The sequence below is a fragment of the Pan troglodytes genome, chromosome 2 (genome assembly GCF_028858775.2).
Source record: "Pan troglodytes isolate AG18354 chromosome 2, NHGRI_mPanTro3-v2.0_pri, whole genome shotgun sequence".
Taxonomy (NCBI): domain Eukaryota; kingdom Metazoa; phylum Chordata; class Mammalia; order Primates; family Hominidae; genus Pan; species Pan troglodytes.
The window spans coordinates 91,547,398-91,565,294 of record NC_086015.1 but is presented as its reverse complement, the minus strand read 5'-3'; the positions used below and the strand labels follow the sequence as shown (position 1 = coordinate 91,565,294).

Below are 17,897 nucleotides of genomic sequence, written 5' to 3'. Positions count from 1 at the left end.
TTAACAGTAATAAAATGATCTCTCTGTCTCTCCCGCTCTCTTTCTCACACACACGCAGACATATGAGTATGGGTTTATAAGTTACTTTTCCAAACATGTTTATTAGCTTTTTAACATGTAAGTCAGTAATGACACATATGTAAAGCACATCACCAGAAATATCCAATTCAAAAATTAACCAATGTTCTGCTTTCTACCAACTCTACTAGTTTGTCTGAACTAAAAGTTTTGAACTTAGAGCTGGAGGTGTCTTATAGTTTTCTTACTCCCTTTAGGAATAAACCTCAATCAGAATTGATACTTTGAAGCTAAAATTTAGGGCATAGCTGATAGAACTGTTTCAAAAGAGATGTGTAGAAACATTAATTTTTGATCTTTTTATTCTTCCTAAATATTAGCTTTTTGATGTGTAGCTGTAGAAGATAATGCTTTATGGATTCTTGAGCCTCAAACCATTAGTCTGTAAGCTGCAACAGGACAGAAGAGATCTGGCTTGTTTGGTGTTCCCTCTCCAGGGCTTGGGAAAGTTCTTGATCATATTAGGCATGCAATCTTTGTTAAATGAAGGAGTGTTTAAGGTTAACAATGGCTACAAATGTGAATGGTGTCACCTAATTTTAAATTATAATGTTTTTGAAATCTCACAATCTAGAAAATCATCCAGGTTTCTATAACAAGACATGATCACTTTTGGTATAATCGATTAGAATCTGATTTACTATTTGTAAAAAGTTTGACATATTGAGATTTTAATTTTAATTCTGAGAATTTTATAGACAAGAACATATTTATTTAAATTATAAGAATGCATTTCCTTGAATCATGCTAGTAGAAGCAAACTGTAATGTGATATTAACTTAGAATAGTGACTGTTTTGCATTTGGAATGTAAATCTGCTGGCTATGTTTATCTAACTTATTTTATATAACAAAAGTGGTAACAATTAGACCAAATTTTATTGTTGAATTAGAATGCTTACTAAATAAATTATACTGTCCAGTCTCTTTTTATGATATTATTAAAGACCTAGCATTTTTACAGGTCATAATCTACACAGATCATATATGTATGTTCATACATAATCACCATCAATTAGATGGGTAAAATTTGATATATTACTAACAAAGATAGACATTTAACTAACAAAACAGCTTTCGGTGGCCTAATCATCCATGCTTAAGCACACATTTAGCATCCAAAAGATATTAAATACAACATTCTTATTTAAGAGTAAATTCCAAATTATTCAGCCACACAGGCATTCAAGCTCCTTCTCTGGATAACTCAGTATTTCTTCGCCTACTTAAAACACATTAACTGGGGAAGGGATTCTTTAGTTTGCTAAAAGCCAGATCATGTATACATAAATGTATACGTATATATGCAAAAATGTATATATGTACTTTGAAACTTGCAAATAGAAACAAAATGTCATGCAATATAAATCTAGATTAGTGATTGTTTTGCATTTTAAATATGATTCCTCTGGTAATGTTTACTCTTACTTTATGTAACAAAAATAAGCATGTATATATGCTTAAATCATCAATATGTTTAGATCATAAGTAGTATTATCAAACATCCATCCATAAGGTCATTATTTTCAAGTTTAGACACTACCAGTATTGGGAACCATGTATTTTCCCTAAAAGAAATTATTTTGAGTTAATACTAATGAAATAGCAAATTATTATTATTATTATTATTATTATTATTATTATTATTATTGAGACAGAATCTTGCTCTGTCACCCAGGCTGGAGTACAGTGGCACGATTATTGTTCACTGCAGCCTCAGTCTCTTGGGCTCTCCACCTCAGTCTCCTGAGTAGCTGGGACTACAGGTGCCACGCCACCATGCCTGGCTATGTTCAAAATTTTTGTAGAGACAGGGTCTCCCTGTGTTGCCCAGCCTGATCTTGAACTCCTAGACCTAAGTGATCCTCCCTCCTCAGCCTCCCAAAGTGCTGGAATTACAGACATGAACCACTGTGCCCAGTGAAATAGCAATTATTTGCTAACTGATATGGTTTGGCTGTGTCCCCACCCAAACCTCATCTTGAATTGTAGTTCCCATAATCCCCACGTGTGGTGGGAGGGACCAGATGAAGATTAGGGGGGCTGTTTCCCGCATGCTGTTCTTACATGTCCCGCATGTTGGTTCTCATGAGATCTGATGGTCTTATAAGGGGCTTTCCGCTTAGCTGGGCTCTCATTCTCTCTCCTGCCGCCCTGCAAAGAGGTACCTTCCACCATGATTGTAAGTTTCCTGAGGCCTCCCCGGCCAGTAGATACCAGTAACTCATTTGTATTAATGTTTTGTATTATACAAAACTCATTTATATTGAGACTACTTTCTAACTACATTAAAATAATACTTTATTTTGATTAATCTTCAAAACAATAGAAAATGGTTAATGCCATTTAGAATCCTAAACCTCAATTAAACAAATGACATACAATTCACTGTGTAGACTGATATGTTCATACTTTGGAGAATAAATGACAAAGGCTGACTGTAGCCATAGTCTTTCCCTCTTACATATTTGTGAACTCTTTAAGTCTTCAGGAATTCAGTAGATTTGTCCATTAAAATGGAAGAAAGATGTTTGTCATTTCTACTAGTTTGGTACATTCAACTTTACCTAGTAAAGGTGGCTGATAAACTCATTCATACAATTTACCTTTCCATCTCTAAAGGTGGAAAGGATTTGTGTAGTCAGAGAAATATTTTCAGTGTTTGGGGATGGCGGCGGGGGGGGGGGGGGGGGTGTATTTTCAAGCTGTTGGGGGAATGTGGTGTTCCAACAGTAGGACACCTGAAATCAGGCTTCACAATCTTCAGGCTTCCTCTAAGGCAACATCAATCCAATTGACTACTAAAACAACTAAGCTTAGAATGGTTTTGAATCCTCAGCTTCTACAGAGAGGAAACTGGAAAGTTGATCTGTGTTTCTGAAGTTGCCAAAACCTTTTCATGCACAGTAATGGCATCAAAGGGACAAGTCATCACAGGTCTCTTTTGAGACCAGGAAAACCTGGTCTGTTTTAACAGAGGAGTGTCTAAAATAAGAGTAGATATTTCAATTAGGCCCACAGAGATCAGGTGAGAAGTATGGCCACTAGGATGGTAGGAAATGCACATTTTGGCGGAAAAAGAGAGTACCAGGTTTTCTCTAAAGGCATTCAAATGCAAAAAGTAAAAGATATATCACTGTGCAAGTCAAACAACATAAAGCCCATAGGCTGACAGCTTCCTCTCTCTGGTCCATAGGGTCACAATCTTGAGCCCCTTTCCATTAGCTCTTGCAATAACCAGAAACTCCCCTCAGAGCACACAGCACAGTGTGTGCAACATAATCATCTGACAGATGGTCATTTTATGTTTTCTAAGAACAGGTGTTATCATTAGTATTGACATTTTCGTATCACATTCTACTTCTCTGGTACTCCGAAATTTCCCCCATAAATAACTTTTTCATTTGGTAACAAAATGTGGCTTTGGGCTGCATCCTTTTTAGTCATAGAGATACTCTTCTATTCTTTCTATGGCAACCTCTTGTTTGATTACAGCAACCTCTTGTTTGATTACAATTGTTAAATATTTATTTTTGTGCCTAAAGAAGTTAGAAAAAACAGGTTAAAAAAAACCCAGTGTTTTCATTAAGCTCAATCTATAAGAACCCTTATTTCTTATTCTTTAAGGGCTCAAAAGTAACTGTTTTCTTTTTAGCAAAGGATAGAATAACATTACAAATTCACAGTGACAGTGATTGTGAAAACTACCACCAGAACACTTTATAAATGTAGCCAAATCAGAATGATCTCTCTGTCTTTTATGTCCAAATTCTTTTGTGGTATCCATGTTTGACTGAAATGAAATAAGTCACTGGGACTTATACATTCAAAAATAAAACTTAAAAATGTTTAATCCCTGAGAATACTGGGAACAAATTAATGTGAAACCACCAATTCTTAGGCTTATTACATTCACAAACATTTGTCTAATACAAATTATTTCTTAAGAAGATAGTTTTTTTTTTAGTGTTAAGTAGCAGAGTTTATCTAATTGTACTTCTAGGAAAATAATAAAGATCATTCTTTTGAAAAATTACCAAATATGCATAAAATTTTTAATTTTAGCAGGAACCAAAAAGAGCAAAAAAGATAAGAAAAGAACAACAATAATAAATCTTTATTGAGATTTTTTAACAAAATAATTTTTAAAAACAAAAGCTCCCACATGTAAACAGGAACGTAAATAAGTTAGATGGCATTATTATGTACATCCAAGAATCAAAACATGTTCTGGTAAACATTCCATAATCCGGTAAAATGTTTTGACCCATCACTGTTAAGAGAAACTGTGTATTTAATACTATCAATAACGAAACCTAATCTTTGAACATTATAAAATGGTTTACGGAATATAAACTATACAGTTTAGTTTTTTGTTCCTCCTAGCAATCCGTGTCACATGTATACTAGTCCTAAGATGTATTTTGTCAGTATTAGCCCAAAATGTCCACCATCCCAAATTAACCAGGTTACACATATCTCCTCCAGTTTTCATGGTAGGATGTGTTAGAACCCATATATTACAACATCATTTTTCAAAACTAACCTAATCCTAAATTCTATTCTAACTAGTCTGGCAATCCTTCATTTTATCTCCCTGTCTACACATTCATTAGATACCAAGGCAATTTCACCTTAAAAAATACTGCTAATACACATTTAGATAGTAATTTCTGGTAAACCTGTAGTTTATTTATCAAAAAAATGTGAATTTTTATTTTAGAAATGTAGGTCAAGCATTATCACAGTCGTAGTACTTAATTGAGAATAATGGCTTCAATTTGGAAGATTCAATATACACATTAAACAAAATTAAACAGTTTAAATTATAATTCATATAATTATAATTCTCATTTTTAGATGGCCAAAATATATTGTTTTCTTACTATAAAGTGTTATTTATTCATCATCTATTTTTACTAATTATATTCAATTCACAGTAGTGACATCAAAGGGACAAGTCATCATAGGTCTGAGACCAGGAAAACCTGGTCTGTTTTAACAGAGGAGTGTCTAAAATAAGAGTACATATTTCAATTAGGCCCACAGAGATAGAAAAGAGCCAGGATAATCTTTGTATTGAGGCCTTGATTTCAGTTTTAAATGTAATTCTTTTCTGCCAGCTGAAATAATTTAAAGATGTGCACAATAGGTCTGTGCTATTTAAGGCAGGTGTCAAGCACATTTTGAAATTTACCAACTAGAATGTTCTCCTAATGGAAAAAGAAAAAAGAAAAGTTATGACAGTTTTTGTTTAAGACAGATGTTTAAATAGCACTCTTCTTTTTGACCATTTAAAAATAATTTGGCAGCTGTAACCACCTATGGTCATAACACATAATCACTTACAAAAGACAAGCAACAGATACAGAATTAACGATATACTTTTAATATTTTTACAACCCTCTTTAAGTTGGTGCCTAATGGCATTTAACAAGATTTTTATATTCAGTGAAAAAGATTTAGAACATAAACTGACATGAAGTAAGGAATATAATTTCTCTGTGCCATGCAAAAGAGAAGTCAACTTTTTACACATCATCACTCCTAAATAGTTCTAATTAAAATCCAAACTGTTCCCATTTTTGCATCATTGTCATTCTTTGGCAAAAGATTCTAAATAGCCATGGGTTAGGAAACAACTGTTCACTCATGGTCTTCATTTTTTTTTTTTTTGCAAAATACATGTGTTTTGTAAAAGAAATCTGCACTGTGCTTGGTTTATACTACATAATTATAAGTAAGCAAAATAGTATGACTTCTTTTGACTAATCTACTCCTAAAGCCTTGAGTTGCCGTTCAATCTCTTCATCTGAGATTGTAGCCTTTGAAGTAGAGGCAGATGGTAAGCTTCGAGCAGCTGATGGAGCTTTGGCCATCTATATTAAACAATGAAAAAGACAAACGTGCATTAGGAAACATTTGGACTAGGACATACAGGATGTGCTGTGAAGAGGTCTGTTTAATTTACTTTTGAAACAGAAATAAAAACCATGCACCTCCTAGTAAAAACAAAACAATTAAGTGACAAACGTGGTAGGCAGAAACTATTTCCAACTAAGAAAAGATGATGTTCATACCTTTCCAGAAATTTCAATTCCAATTTCATCAAGAACTTGATTCACAATATCCTGGCTTTCTTCTTCGTCATCAGAACCGTCAAAGATGTCATCAAGTGTATCATTGACTAGGGGATATAGGAGAAGGAGCAAAGCAGTTACTTTCAAACAAACTTCAGGTTAGACTTACATATTTACAGTCTAGCCCAACTATTTTGTATATTACAGAAGGCAAACTCAGTGAACAAACTAAAAAAATCCTTCAAAATGTCAGTGAAGTAAATTGATAAATACATATTTGAGCCATTAAATCTGGAATAATGTTCATTTCAACACAAATTATCTTATAGCAAACAAGTCTACTCTGTTTTTTAAAAAATTAATTCTAATAGACAAAAACCATGTGATAGTCACAGCTACATGTTTAAGATTTTTAAATATTATTTCACAAATTGTATCCATTAAGCTGGCAGAGGAAGAATATGCAAGAATAAATATCCTGTTAATATCTGGAAAACGATTTACTCTTTTTATATCTATAATCATATTTTTATACCTCTTAAATTTACATTCAAGATACAGGTAGAATATTCTAGAGAAATCTAAGGTTCAATATTTTATTAAATTTGCCCAAAGAATGATGTCCGATTTAACAGGATTATTACTGCTACAACCTTTTCTACCTCTCTTACCTCCCCAAAGTATTTATTGAAAGCACTCTGTATAGAATGCATCATGTTGAGTTGTGGGGAAGCAATTTTTGATGGATTGAGATTATGTCTTTTTTATCTTTGAAACTTGGGCACCTAGTGCCTGAAATGCAATATAAATACAATGGGTATATAGACGGAGAAAAACAAAGACCTCGGGTAGTTGACACTTGAGTATAAAAGAAAAAAATTAAGAAACAGATTGTGGTAAGAGAAAAGATAAATGATTATAAAGTTTCAGAGAAGGAGATCACATCCAACTCGGAGGAAGTTACATGTGAAGTAATCTGGCAAGGATACACAGGGTTTAACCACACAGAGATACATAAATGGAATGGCCTGGGCAAAGTCACTGTGAGGCAACAGGGACACAAGCAAGAAGGAATAAGTTCTTCTGTTTGGTTGTTATTTAAGGTACATAAATGGCAAATGTCTGGGAGAAAAAAAAAATTAAAGCAGCTAGCCTAAAATTGTTCCTCTCCTGGTATCTGGGGAATGTCCCCAGAAAAAGAAAGACAGGTAACCTAGTGTGATTTCCTTGTAATCATGTTGGTAACTGGGGCTCCTGGCAAATAGGCTTAATATTTACTAGCAAGAGAGTCCTTGTCTATGCAATGCTCTTACCAGGGTGTCCTGGTTTAGGACTGCTATAGTAACAAACCTATAATCTATGAGCCATGACTCCCTGGAAATGTCACATAAGGTAGTCAGTCATCTAGGGTATAAACTGAAGATGTTTCATAAGCTAAATACTTCCTTCTTGTCTTTTATTTAAAATTTGGGGATTTTATTTTGTAGGAAGCAGAAAACCCCTAAAGGAATTTAGTCAATATGCTCAAAGGTAAGCCTCTGGAAAAAAATAATTTAGCGGTATGTTACTCAGATGTAACTTAGCAAAGTAATACAGGAGATGCAAAGTCCAGGTCATGCGGAGTTTATAAGTATAAGTAAAGTAGTAGTTGCAGAAAAAAAAAATGAATGAAGTAGATAGAAGAAAAAGATTAGAAAGGTGTAATCAGACTAACAAAGAAGAATGCTTTCAGAAAAAGTGTAATAACGCTCATCAGAGGTATAGTATAAGATTTCCCAAAGATCTTGTGTCTTAACTGTGAACAAGCTTTGGAGCAACATGGCAGAATATAAATTCCAACTTGAAAAAGATATGCTGATTTACACCTTGAATTTATTTTTGGATGAAAATATTGTTAGTGAATTTTACTACGTTATTAAAAAAATGAGTAACCATCAATAACTACTATTATACTACAGACTAACTTGCTATGCATTAAATTATATTACAGACTAACTTGTAATGTATTAAAATACAAATGAGAACAACTGCAGTAGGTATTATAGATATCTGATTAAGTAAGGGTTATTGATTCTTTTCATTATAGCTTAATGGAAAAGTTAATTTCTCTGCTGAGAACTGCCATCACTGGCATTGGAAACCACATGTTAAGTACTAAGATCATTATATAAATAACAATTCTCTCAGTCATTAAAAAATCATTGATGATGCTTCAACAACCTGAAAAAACTCATAGTTTTCAAACTAAAGGCCTGAAGTAAAAACTACAGAACTTTTGGAGCTGCCAAAGATAAACATACAGTATTATTACAACCAAGAATAAAAATAGGTATACTGAAATAGAATACTAGAACAATGAGTTTATTAACCCTGGTAACTTAATTAGATACTATTTTATACACTAAATGTTATTAAATGCTGTTAACTAAAATGATAGCAGATAAGCAAAGCTAAACTGGTATATCCCTACATAGTTGTAAAACATTTATTTTTCTATTTTTCATTTTTTATAGTTGTAAAACATTTAGAAAACATACTTTCAAAACAATGATGCCAGTTTTTGACATAATATAAGCAATAATCTAATGTTGACCAGGGTGCTATGAAGGGTCAGTCATTCATTATTGGTGAAATAAAAATTGGTGTAGTCTTCCGGAAAGAATTGGTAGTACAAACCAACAGCCTTATAAAAGTTAATATTCTGAGGAGATTTAAGAAATTCAGTCAAAGATAATACTTACACGTATTTTTCAAAGGATTATCAAACACATTAAAAGTTTTACAACAATCTTATTGACCAACACAAGAATGGTTTGATAAACTAGGGTATACTGATGTTAAATGATATTAAAGCTATTTTTTAAAAAGACTTCAGAGAAGATTTAATGTCAAGGTCACGAGTATCTGCTTATGTTATACTATTATGTTTTTAAAAAGCAAGATATTCATAATTGTACATGTAAGGTGATCTCACTTTTGTAGATCAAGATTATGAGAAAAAAACAGAAAATAAACGTACAACATTAACGGTAACTACATCTGAGTGCTGTGATAATTTTTATATGCTCTGTCTCTGTATTCTCTGTGTTTCCACCATAACATGTAATTAGTTTATATTCAAAAAGACAAAAACTAAATATTAGAAGACTCTTGTGAGAGGGAAAAAAAGTGAGAATAAAAACAAACAAAAAAAGAGCTCCATTACCTCTACCTCTAATACAGGCAAATCTTCTACAGTATCAAAGAGTTGACATAACTCTGAAACTGCTTGACTTATATCATGAATTATGTACCTCACAAGTTGGTTTTGGTATACTAATCAGTAAAGTAAAACTGCTGAAGCCAATGTGTAATAGAGATGTGGCATAACATAGTTTATACCTTCCCTCAGTTAAATACAAATAGAATTTTGAGCCTATCATTTTTGGCTTCATCATTTCTGCCTTCGTGAATGAGAATATGAGACTTATAGTAAATAAATGGCTAATTCAAAGATGAGAAAACTATAAATTTCATTATAACTTATTAAACTTACTCATTTCTTCAGTCATTTCCATTTTCATGTTTTCCTTCTGGAAATTCTGCATTGTTTGTAATGTCTTTTGTGGATCCATCTTCTTGTTAACTGCCTGCATTGTCTTTAAATGTATTTACAAGATTCATGTTACTTTCATAATTATGAAAATTTTACTATGAAATAAGTCAAAAGGGAACACATCAAATATAGATAGGCTTTAAAAAGATATCCATCCTGCCGTAATCAAACATAGACTGTTAAATATTCTAGAAAAAAATGAAATAGTCATTTGGAAACCATCTGCTTAACATCTATATAATAAAGACCACTGTGAAAAACCTCATCTGAACAGCAGGCAAGGAATTATGTAATAAAAAACATTATCAGCATAAAATCCTTTGCTATTCAAATAGGAAAATAAAATTTACCTGTTTATGTGGCAAGTAGGTAATGTCAATAAATTTTTAAATTTAATTTTTATAAAAACTTTCATTAAAACCTTAATGTCTAAATTAAAAAAGATTAGAAGATATACTAGCATATATACTTAATCTATTAACACATTTTAAACCATGGTTTAAAAAAATATAAAAATGTGAGCTTTGAAAAACTATGTGAAAACAATTCTCTTACATTATATATTCACAACTCATTTCATTAAGAGATTCATGTTCTCTAGTACCACCAAAATTTATTTACAATCATGTTTCATGTGCTTACATTTTGGTTAATTACCCACAGCATATACGACAGTGGCCCCATAAGATTATAATACTGCATTTTTACTATACCTTTCTTATGTTTAGCTATGTTTAGATACACAGATACTTAAACCATTATGTTACAACTGCCTGCAAAATCCAGTACAGTGTAGCCTAGGACCAACAGGCTATATACCATATAGCCTAGATGCGTAGTAGGCTGTATCACCTAGGTTTATATAAGTATACTCCGTAATGTTTGCACAATGATGAAATTGCCTAAGATGAATTTTTCAGAATGTATCCCTATTGTTAAGCCAGACATGACTGCATTTTTATATATATGATGCATAATACATACATGATAAACATATATGTATGCATTATATAGCTAATTCAGTATATTAAAAGAAACCATACAATAGAAAACATGTTGATTTCAAAGATATGAAGCAAACAGTCCTTTCTCAATGGCATGCAATGCTGTAGCCCAAGTATTCTTTCCAAGTATGACACTGCATTCCCCCCATCCCTCCCCACCCCCAACACACCTAACTCTCTAGTGGCTTCCCAGTGCTGTTAAATTTAGCTAAAAGCTAAATTCCATAATATGCCTATGAGAACTAACATGGATTAAACTTTGCACTATTGCCCTCTAGACACACATCTTTTATTCCTTAAATGTGCTATGTTTTCTCCTGCCACTTGAGGCTAGGAGTTTGAGACTAGCCTAGCCAACATGGTGAAAACCCATCTCTACCAAATACACAAAAATTAGCCAGGCATGGTAGCTCATGCCTGCAATATCAGCTACTCAGGGGGCTGTGGCAGGAGAATCACTTGAACCTGGAGGCAGGGGTTGCAGTGAGCCAAGATCACGCCATTGCACTCCAGCCTGGGCAACAGAGCGAGACTGTCTCAAAAATCAGACACTCAAAAAGAATAAGGTAACTGAGAAACAAAATGTATACCGAAATGTTCTCTCTCTCTCTTTTTTTTTTTGAGACAGTCTCTCTCTCTGTCACCCAGGCTGGAGTGCAGTGGCGTGATCTCAGCTCACTGCAACCTCTGCCTCTCAGGTTTCTGCAATTCTCTTGCCTCAGACTCCCAAGTAGCTGGGATTACAGTTGCCCACCACCACGCCCAGCTAATTTTTGTATTTTTAGTAGAGGTGGGGTTTTGCCATGTTGGCCAGACTGGTCTTGAACTCCTGGCCTCAAGTGATCTGCCCACCTTGACCTCCCAAAGTGCTGAGATTACAGGCATGAGCCACCATGCCCGGCTTGAGGCTTGAAACTTTCTCTTTTTAAAGATTATAATGTGTCACTGTACTTTTTGTACTTCACAAAATGGATGCATTCTACTCTTTATTTGCACAAATGTATTGGTTACATATAAAATTTTGTTACATGTATATAATGCGTAGTGATCAAGTCAGAGTGTTTAGGGTGTCCACCACCCAAGTACAACATATTTTTGTTAAGTATAATCAACCTACTCTGCTATCAAAGATTGAATTTATTCCTTCTAACTGTATGTTTGCACAGCATTCGACTTTCATGTGCTCTGCTGTCTAAAACGCAATTACAGTTAATACTCCTTATTTGTAGATTCCATATTTGAGAATTTACCTACTCATTAAAATTTATTTGTAACCTCAAATGAATACCTGCAGTGTTTTAATGCTCATCTGTGGACATTTACAAAGCAGCAAAACATGTGAGTCACCCAACATGCACATTTCCAGCTGAGGTCAAACAAGGGGATGTTCTGCCTTCTTACTGCAAATTAAATGTCCTTTCCATAGTTTACTTAGTGTCACATTTTTCTCACTTTTGTGCTTTTTGTTGGTGATTTCACTGATAAAAAATGATCCCCAAGCATTGTATTAACATGCTGCCCAGTGTTCCTAAGTGAAAGAAGGACATGATGTGCTTTATGGAGAAAATACACATTAGATAAGCTTTGTTCCAGAATGAGGTATAGTCCCATTAGTCATAAGCTCAATATGAGCAAATCAGCTATATATTAAATATGGCATCTTTAAACAGAAACACAAGGTTAGTTAGGTACAGATTAGGTGATGAAAAAATGTTGTGGGCAAAGGCTCACAGAAATATAACTCAGTATTTCCCCTGGGAGCAATGGTTCAATATGCACTATTTCAGTGTTCCCGACTTCATGGGACATAACTACTATGAATAACATAAATTGCCTGTGTATACCATTTCCCTAACATAAAGCTTGTACTTTCCTCTGAGGCTATTTTTTTTCTTTTGCACTTCATATTCACAATCCCTCTTCTGTACATCTAACATCTAATGATATTCTTAAAACCTTTGTCTTATGCAATGTCTTTTAGATCACCCTACTCAAAGGTCTGTGCAGTTCATAAAGCTTAGCATGACTGATATATAGTGGGTAGGTTCCAAGAGACATATCTTAAGCCCCCAATTGAACTATAAAATTTGTGAAAGCACAGTTTCTGTCTTAACCTCTTTTGATGACTAACAGTATCAAGGAGTGCTTTATTTATCAAATGACTGAAAGACTCAGAGTCCTTTAAACTACAGTAAAAACACTGATTACAGATATAGAAAAATGTGTTTGTGTGTGTATGCAGTAAGTTAAACATAAGTTCTAGACAAACATTCTGATAAATCTTTCTTATTATTCATGTGACCTTCTCACACATTCATAAAAATGAATCAAGAGGAAATTATCACTCAAAAGTAGTCAGAACATATCATGAGATAAGAAGGTCAAAAATCTTCTGACAATTCGAGGGGAAAAAAGCAAATACTTTTAAAAGTCAATTTCATAGAATTAGAAGCTACATGTGATCTTTAGAAAAAGGGATTGTTGGCTGGGCGTGGTGGCTCATGTCTGTAATCCCAGCAATTTGGGAGGCTGAGGCAGGCGAATCATCTGAGATCAGGGATTTAAGACCAGCCTGGCCAGCATGTGAAACCTCGTCTCTACTAAAAATACAAAAATTAGCCAGGTGTGGAGGTGCATGCCTGTAATCCCAGCTACTCAGGAGGCTGAGGCAGGAGAATCACTTGCAGGGAGCCAAAATCTTGCCACTGCACCCCAGCCTGTGTGACAGAGCAAGACTCCATCTCAAAAAAAAAAAGAAAAGAAGAAAGAAAACGGATTGTCCTCAAACAAGAAATTTTGTATTAAAACATATCAATAAAGAATCTAGAAGTAATTACCTGGATTATCTAGTATTATAACTCATTTTACTAAAAATTACACACATTTTGTACCACATGTACACCAGGAGGTGCTTTTACATCTGCTTTCAATATTGATATTTAAATATTGTTGAGAAAATTATAAATCTATGAATATAAAAGCTCTCACTTACTTTTGCTGTGGTAGACATTGCTCCAGCCATCTTCATTTGGGAATTCATCACTTTTGTTTGTGTAGACATAGAAGTAACTTTTGAACTTACAGCAAAAGTTCTCGTCTTCTGTTTCCGTAGATGCACAAGTTGTTTGGCTAAAACTTTGCAAGCTTCCTTATTACCAATCTTGGCCATTTTCTTAATTTCTAATTCCTAAGAGAAGAAACAAACAAAAGAAAATAAAATTATTAAAGGGCAGTCCTCAATAATTTATTTCAGAAGAACAGATCTAATACACATAACAGACCCTTTGTCCCCGATCATGAAGAGGGGAAGAAGCTATTATAAAGTCATAGAGCAAAAGAGTAATCTAAGGAGGCAATTTAGTCTACATGTTTACTGGAAAGGACAGAACTAGTATCTCCATCCATGAATACAAAGCAAGTCTACAAAACAGTGCACATGTAGAGCCCAGAAGAAAATTAAAAAAAAAAAAAAAAGACTATCCAAAAGAAGGTAAGAGAAAAGGAAAAAACATACAAGCAAAGAGTTGGTGGGACAGAGCAATAAAGGGCAAAGTGATAGATCTAAAACTAATAATATAGATAATTACATTAAATAAAATAGTCCATTTTATACCTCAATTGTAAGACAGACTGTCGGATTAGATAAGAAAGCAAACCTAACTATATGCTATCTCAAGACACCAACTTATACAAAAACAAAGTCAAGTAAAAGGACAGAAAAATATATGCTATATATGTACTTATCAAAACCTGCCAATCTAGAGTGGCTATATTAATAGAGATGAAATAAACTTGAGACCAAGGAATACTACCAGAAATAAACAGGGGTATTTCATAATGATATAAGGGAATCAATACATAAAGATACCAGGACAATCTTCAATGTGTAATAAAAGTGCTTCAAAATATATAAAACACAATGGACAGAACTGAAAGGAGAAATAGACAAATGCATAATTAGCATGAGAAATATCAACAACTCCACTCTTAAGCATAAAGTCTAATTGTTACAAGTAGACAGAAAATCTGCAGTGATATAGAAGGCTTAAAAAACACTATCACCAATTTGACCTAACTGACATTTGTAGGAAACTCCAACATTGAAAGCAGAATATATATTATTTACAAGTGTCACTAAACAATCACCAAAGTATTCCATATTCTACATCAGAAAACAGGGCTCAATAAATTTTAAAGGACTGGAATCACGCAAAGTATGCTCTCTAACTACAATGAAACTCAAAATTCATAAGAAAAATATGAAAAGAAAATCAGAAATAAGCAGAAATTTTAAAATAATAGTTCTAAATAAGTCATGGGTTAAAGAAAAAAACCACAGAGAAAATAATATTTTGAACTTAAGTGAAAATGCAACATAAAAATTTGTGAGTTGCAGTTAAAACTGCTCTTAGAAGAGTTTACAGCATTGAAGTTTGTATTTGAAAAAAAATGAATACTTCATAAGCTTCAACATAACATAGAAAAAAGAAGTACAAGTGAAACACAAAGTAGGGAAATAAGATAAACAAAATATATATATATATAAACTAGGAAAGAAAAATCTGTGGCTCACGCCTGTAATCCCAACACTTTGGGAGGCCGAGGCGGGCAGATAATGAGGTCAAGAAATCAAGACCATCCTGGCCAACATGGTGAAACCCCTCTCTACTAAAAATACAAAAATTAGCTGGGCGTGGTGGCACACACCTGTAGTCCCAGCTACTTGGGAGGCTGAGGCAGAAGAATTGCTTGAACCCGGGAGGCAGAGGTTGCAGTGAGCTGAGATCATGCCACTGCACTCCAGCCTGGTGACAGAGCAAGACTCCATCTCAAAAAAAAAAACAAAAAACAAAAACAAAAACAAAGAAAAATCCATATTGAAAATCAATGAAACCAAAAATCAAAAGCTATTTTCTTTTTTTAAATAAGAGATCAATCAAATTGATAAACCACTAGCCAGGCTGATGATGAAAACAACTGAGAAAGAGACAGAGAGAGAGAGAACACAGTTACAAATACCGAGAATGCAAAGAAGGGCATCACTTCTTATCCTAAAGATGTTAAAGGATAGTAAGGGCATATTATAAACAATATATCAGTATATTTTACAATTTAGTAGAAATGGACAAGTTACTTGACAGACTAAAGCCACCAAAGCTCATTCAATAAGACAGATAACCTAATCTATTATATCTATTTTAAAAAAGAATTTGTAGTTTAATAATCTACCCACAAAGAAAATCTTCACTCACAGATGACTTTACTGATGAATCCTATCACACATTTAAGGAAGAACTACACAAACCCTTCCAGTAAAGAAAAGAGTATGGGACCCTTGCCAACTCAAGCTATGGGGCCAGCATTACTAGGCCAGCATTATTACCCTGATACCAAAATCAAATAAAAACACTGCACTGCCGCCTGGGCAATAAAAGTGAAACTCCATCTCAAAACAAACAAACAAAAAAAAAACCACCACACAAAAAGAAAACTACAAATCAGTATGTTTTATGAACACAGATGCAGATATTCTTAAAATTTCAGCAAACTGAAAATACATTAAAAAAAAATACATCATTACCAAGTGGGGTGTGTCCCTGGAACAAAAGGTTGATTCAACTTTTGATAATCAAAGTAATTCACTGTATTGACAGACTAAAAAAGAAAACCACACAACCATTTCAACAAGTACAAAACACTGCTGAGGAAAATTGAAGATCTAAATAAATGGAGATCTAAATAATGGAGAGATACATAATAACTTCATAGGTCAGAAGACATGATGTTAATATGTCTTCTGTTAATGTTAACATTATGTTATTATGTCTTATGACACAATGTTAATATGTAACTATTCAATGTAATCCCAATCAAAATCTGATCTTTCTTGTAGAAATTGATTTGTATTCTAAAGTTCCTATAGAAATGCAAAGCACCTAAAATAGCCAAAACAATTATGAAAAAAGAAGTACAAAGTGGAAGGATTAACGCTTTTAGACTTACTTTAAACCTTTATTAACAAAAATAATGCGGTATTAGCTTAAAAGCAGTCGTGTAAATCAATGGAACAGAGCGCAGAAAGATGCCTACGTTTGGACAACTGATTTTCCACAAAGACGACAAGGGAAAGTGTCAGCAATAATTATGTTGAAACAACTGACTTTCCATATGCAAAAAGTGAACCTCTACCCTTACCTGACACCATACTGAAACTTAATTCAATATGGTTCACAGTTTTAAATGTGAGAACCAAAACTGTAATATTTCTAGAAGAAAACATAGGAGAAAATATTACTGACTTTGAGTTAGGCACTCGTGGCTAGTACACTAAAAGTTAAGTAGTACACTAAAAGTACTAATCACAGAAAAAAGGATGAGAAATATTAACAACTCCACTCTTATGTATACACTCTAATTGTGACAAGTAGACAGAAGATCTGCAATGATACAGAAGACTTAGAAAACACTATCGCCAATTTGACCTAATTGACGTTTGTAAGAAACTCCAACATTGAAAAAAAGAATAAAATAATAAAAAATTGTACTTGATCAAAATAACCCAAAAAACCCTTTCATTCCTCAAAACACACTTAGGACAATGAAGGACAAGGTTAAGAACTTGGAAATAATATTTGTACAACATATACTTAATAAAGCATTTGTTTCCACAATATATAAAAATCTATTGTAACTAAGTAAGAAAACAATTTGATGAAAAAATGGGTAAAATATTTGAATAGACACTCTGGCAAAAAAGATAAGTAAATAGTAAACAGGTATATAAAAAGATGTTCAACATCATTAGTGATTAAGAAAATGAAATTTAAAATGACAACGTACTATACACCCACAAAAATGGCTAAAATTAAAGACTGTCAACTCCAAGTATGTGAAACAACTGTAACTTTCATACATTGCTAATGGGAAGAGAAAACATCACAGGCACTCTGCAAATTTTTCAGCACTTTAATTTTAATTTTTTAGCAGTTAAACATACATTTACCCTATGACCCAGCAATCTCACTCTCAGGAATATACCCAAGAAAAATGAAAACCATGTTCACAAAAACTTTGATTGAATGTTTAAAGTAACTTTATTCAAATAACCAATACCTGGAAACAACTCAAACGTCCACTGGCT

General features: G+C 33.4%; 1 protein-coding gene across 3 annotated transcripts in view; it reads right to left on the bottom strand.

The window, feature by feature from the left end:
- Positions 1-4,173: 4,173 nt before the first annotated feature.
- The window catches only part of CHMP2B (charged multivesicular body protein 2B), a 28,743-nt gene continuing 15,019 nt past the window's right edge, over positions 4,174-17,897 (bottom strand). For all 3 annotated transcript variants that reach the window (XM_009445899.5, XM_054680810.2, XM_063806911.1), the window contains 4 exons: positions 13,749-13,943; positions 9,693-9,795; positions 6,158-6,264; positions 4,174-5,956 (listed from right to left, as the gene is read on the bottom strand). In XM_009445899.5, coding sequence (XP_009444174.2) covers positions 5,846-5,956; positions 6,158-6,264; positions 9,693-9,795; positions 13,749-13,943 — 516 coding nt within the window. In that variant the 3' untranslated portion in view covers positions 4,174-5,845. The remainder of the gene's footprint in view (positions 5,957-6,157; positions 6,265-9,692; positions 9,796-13,748; positions 13,944-17,897) is intronic.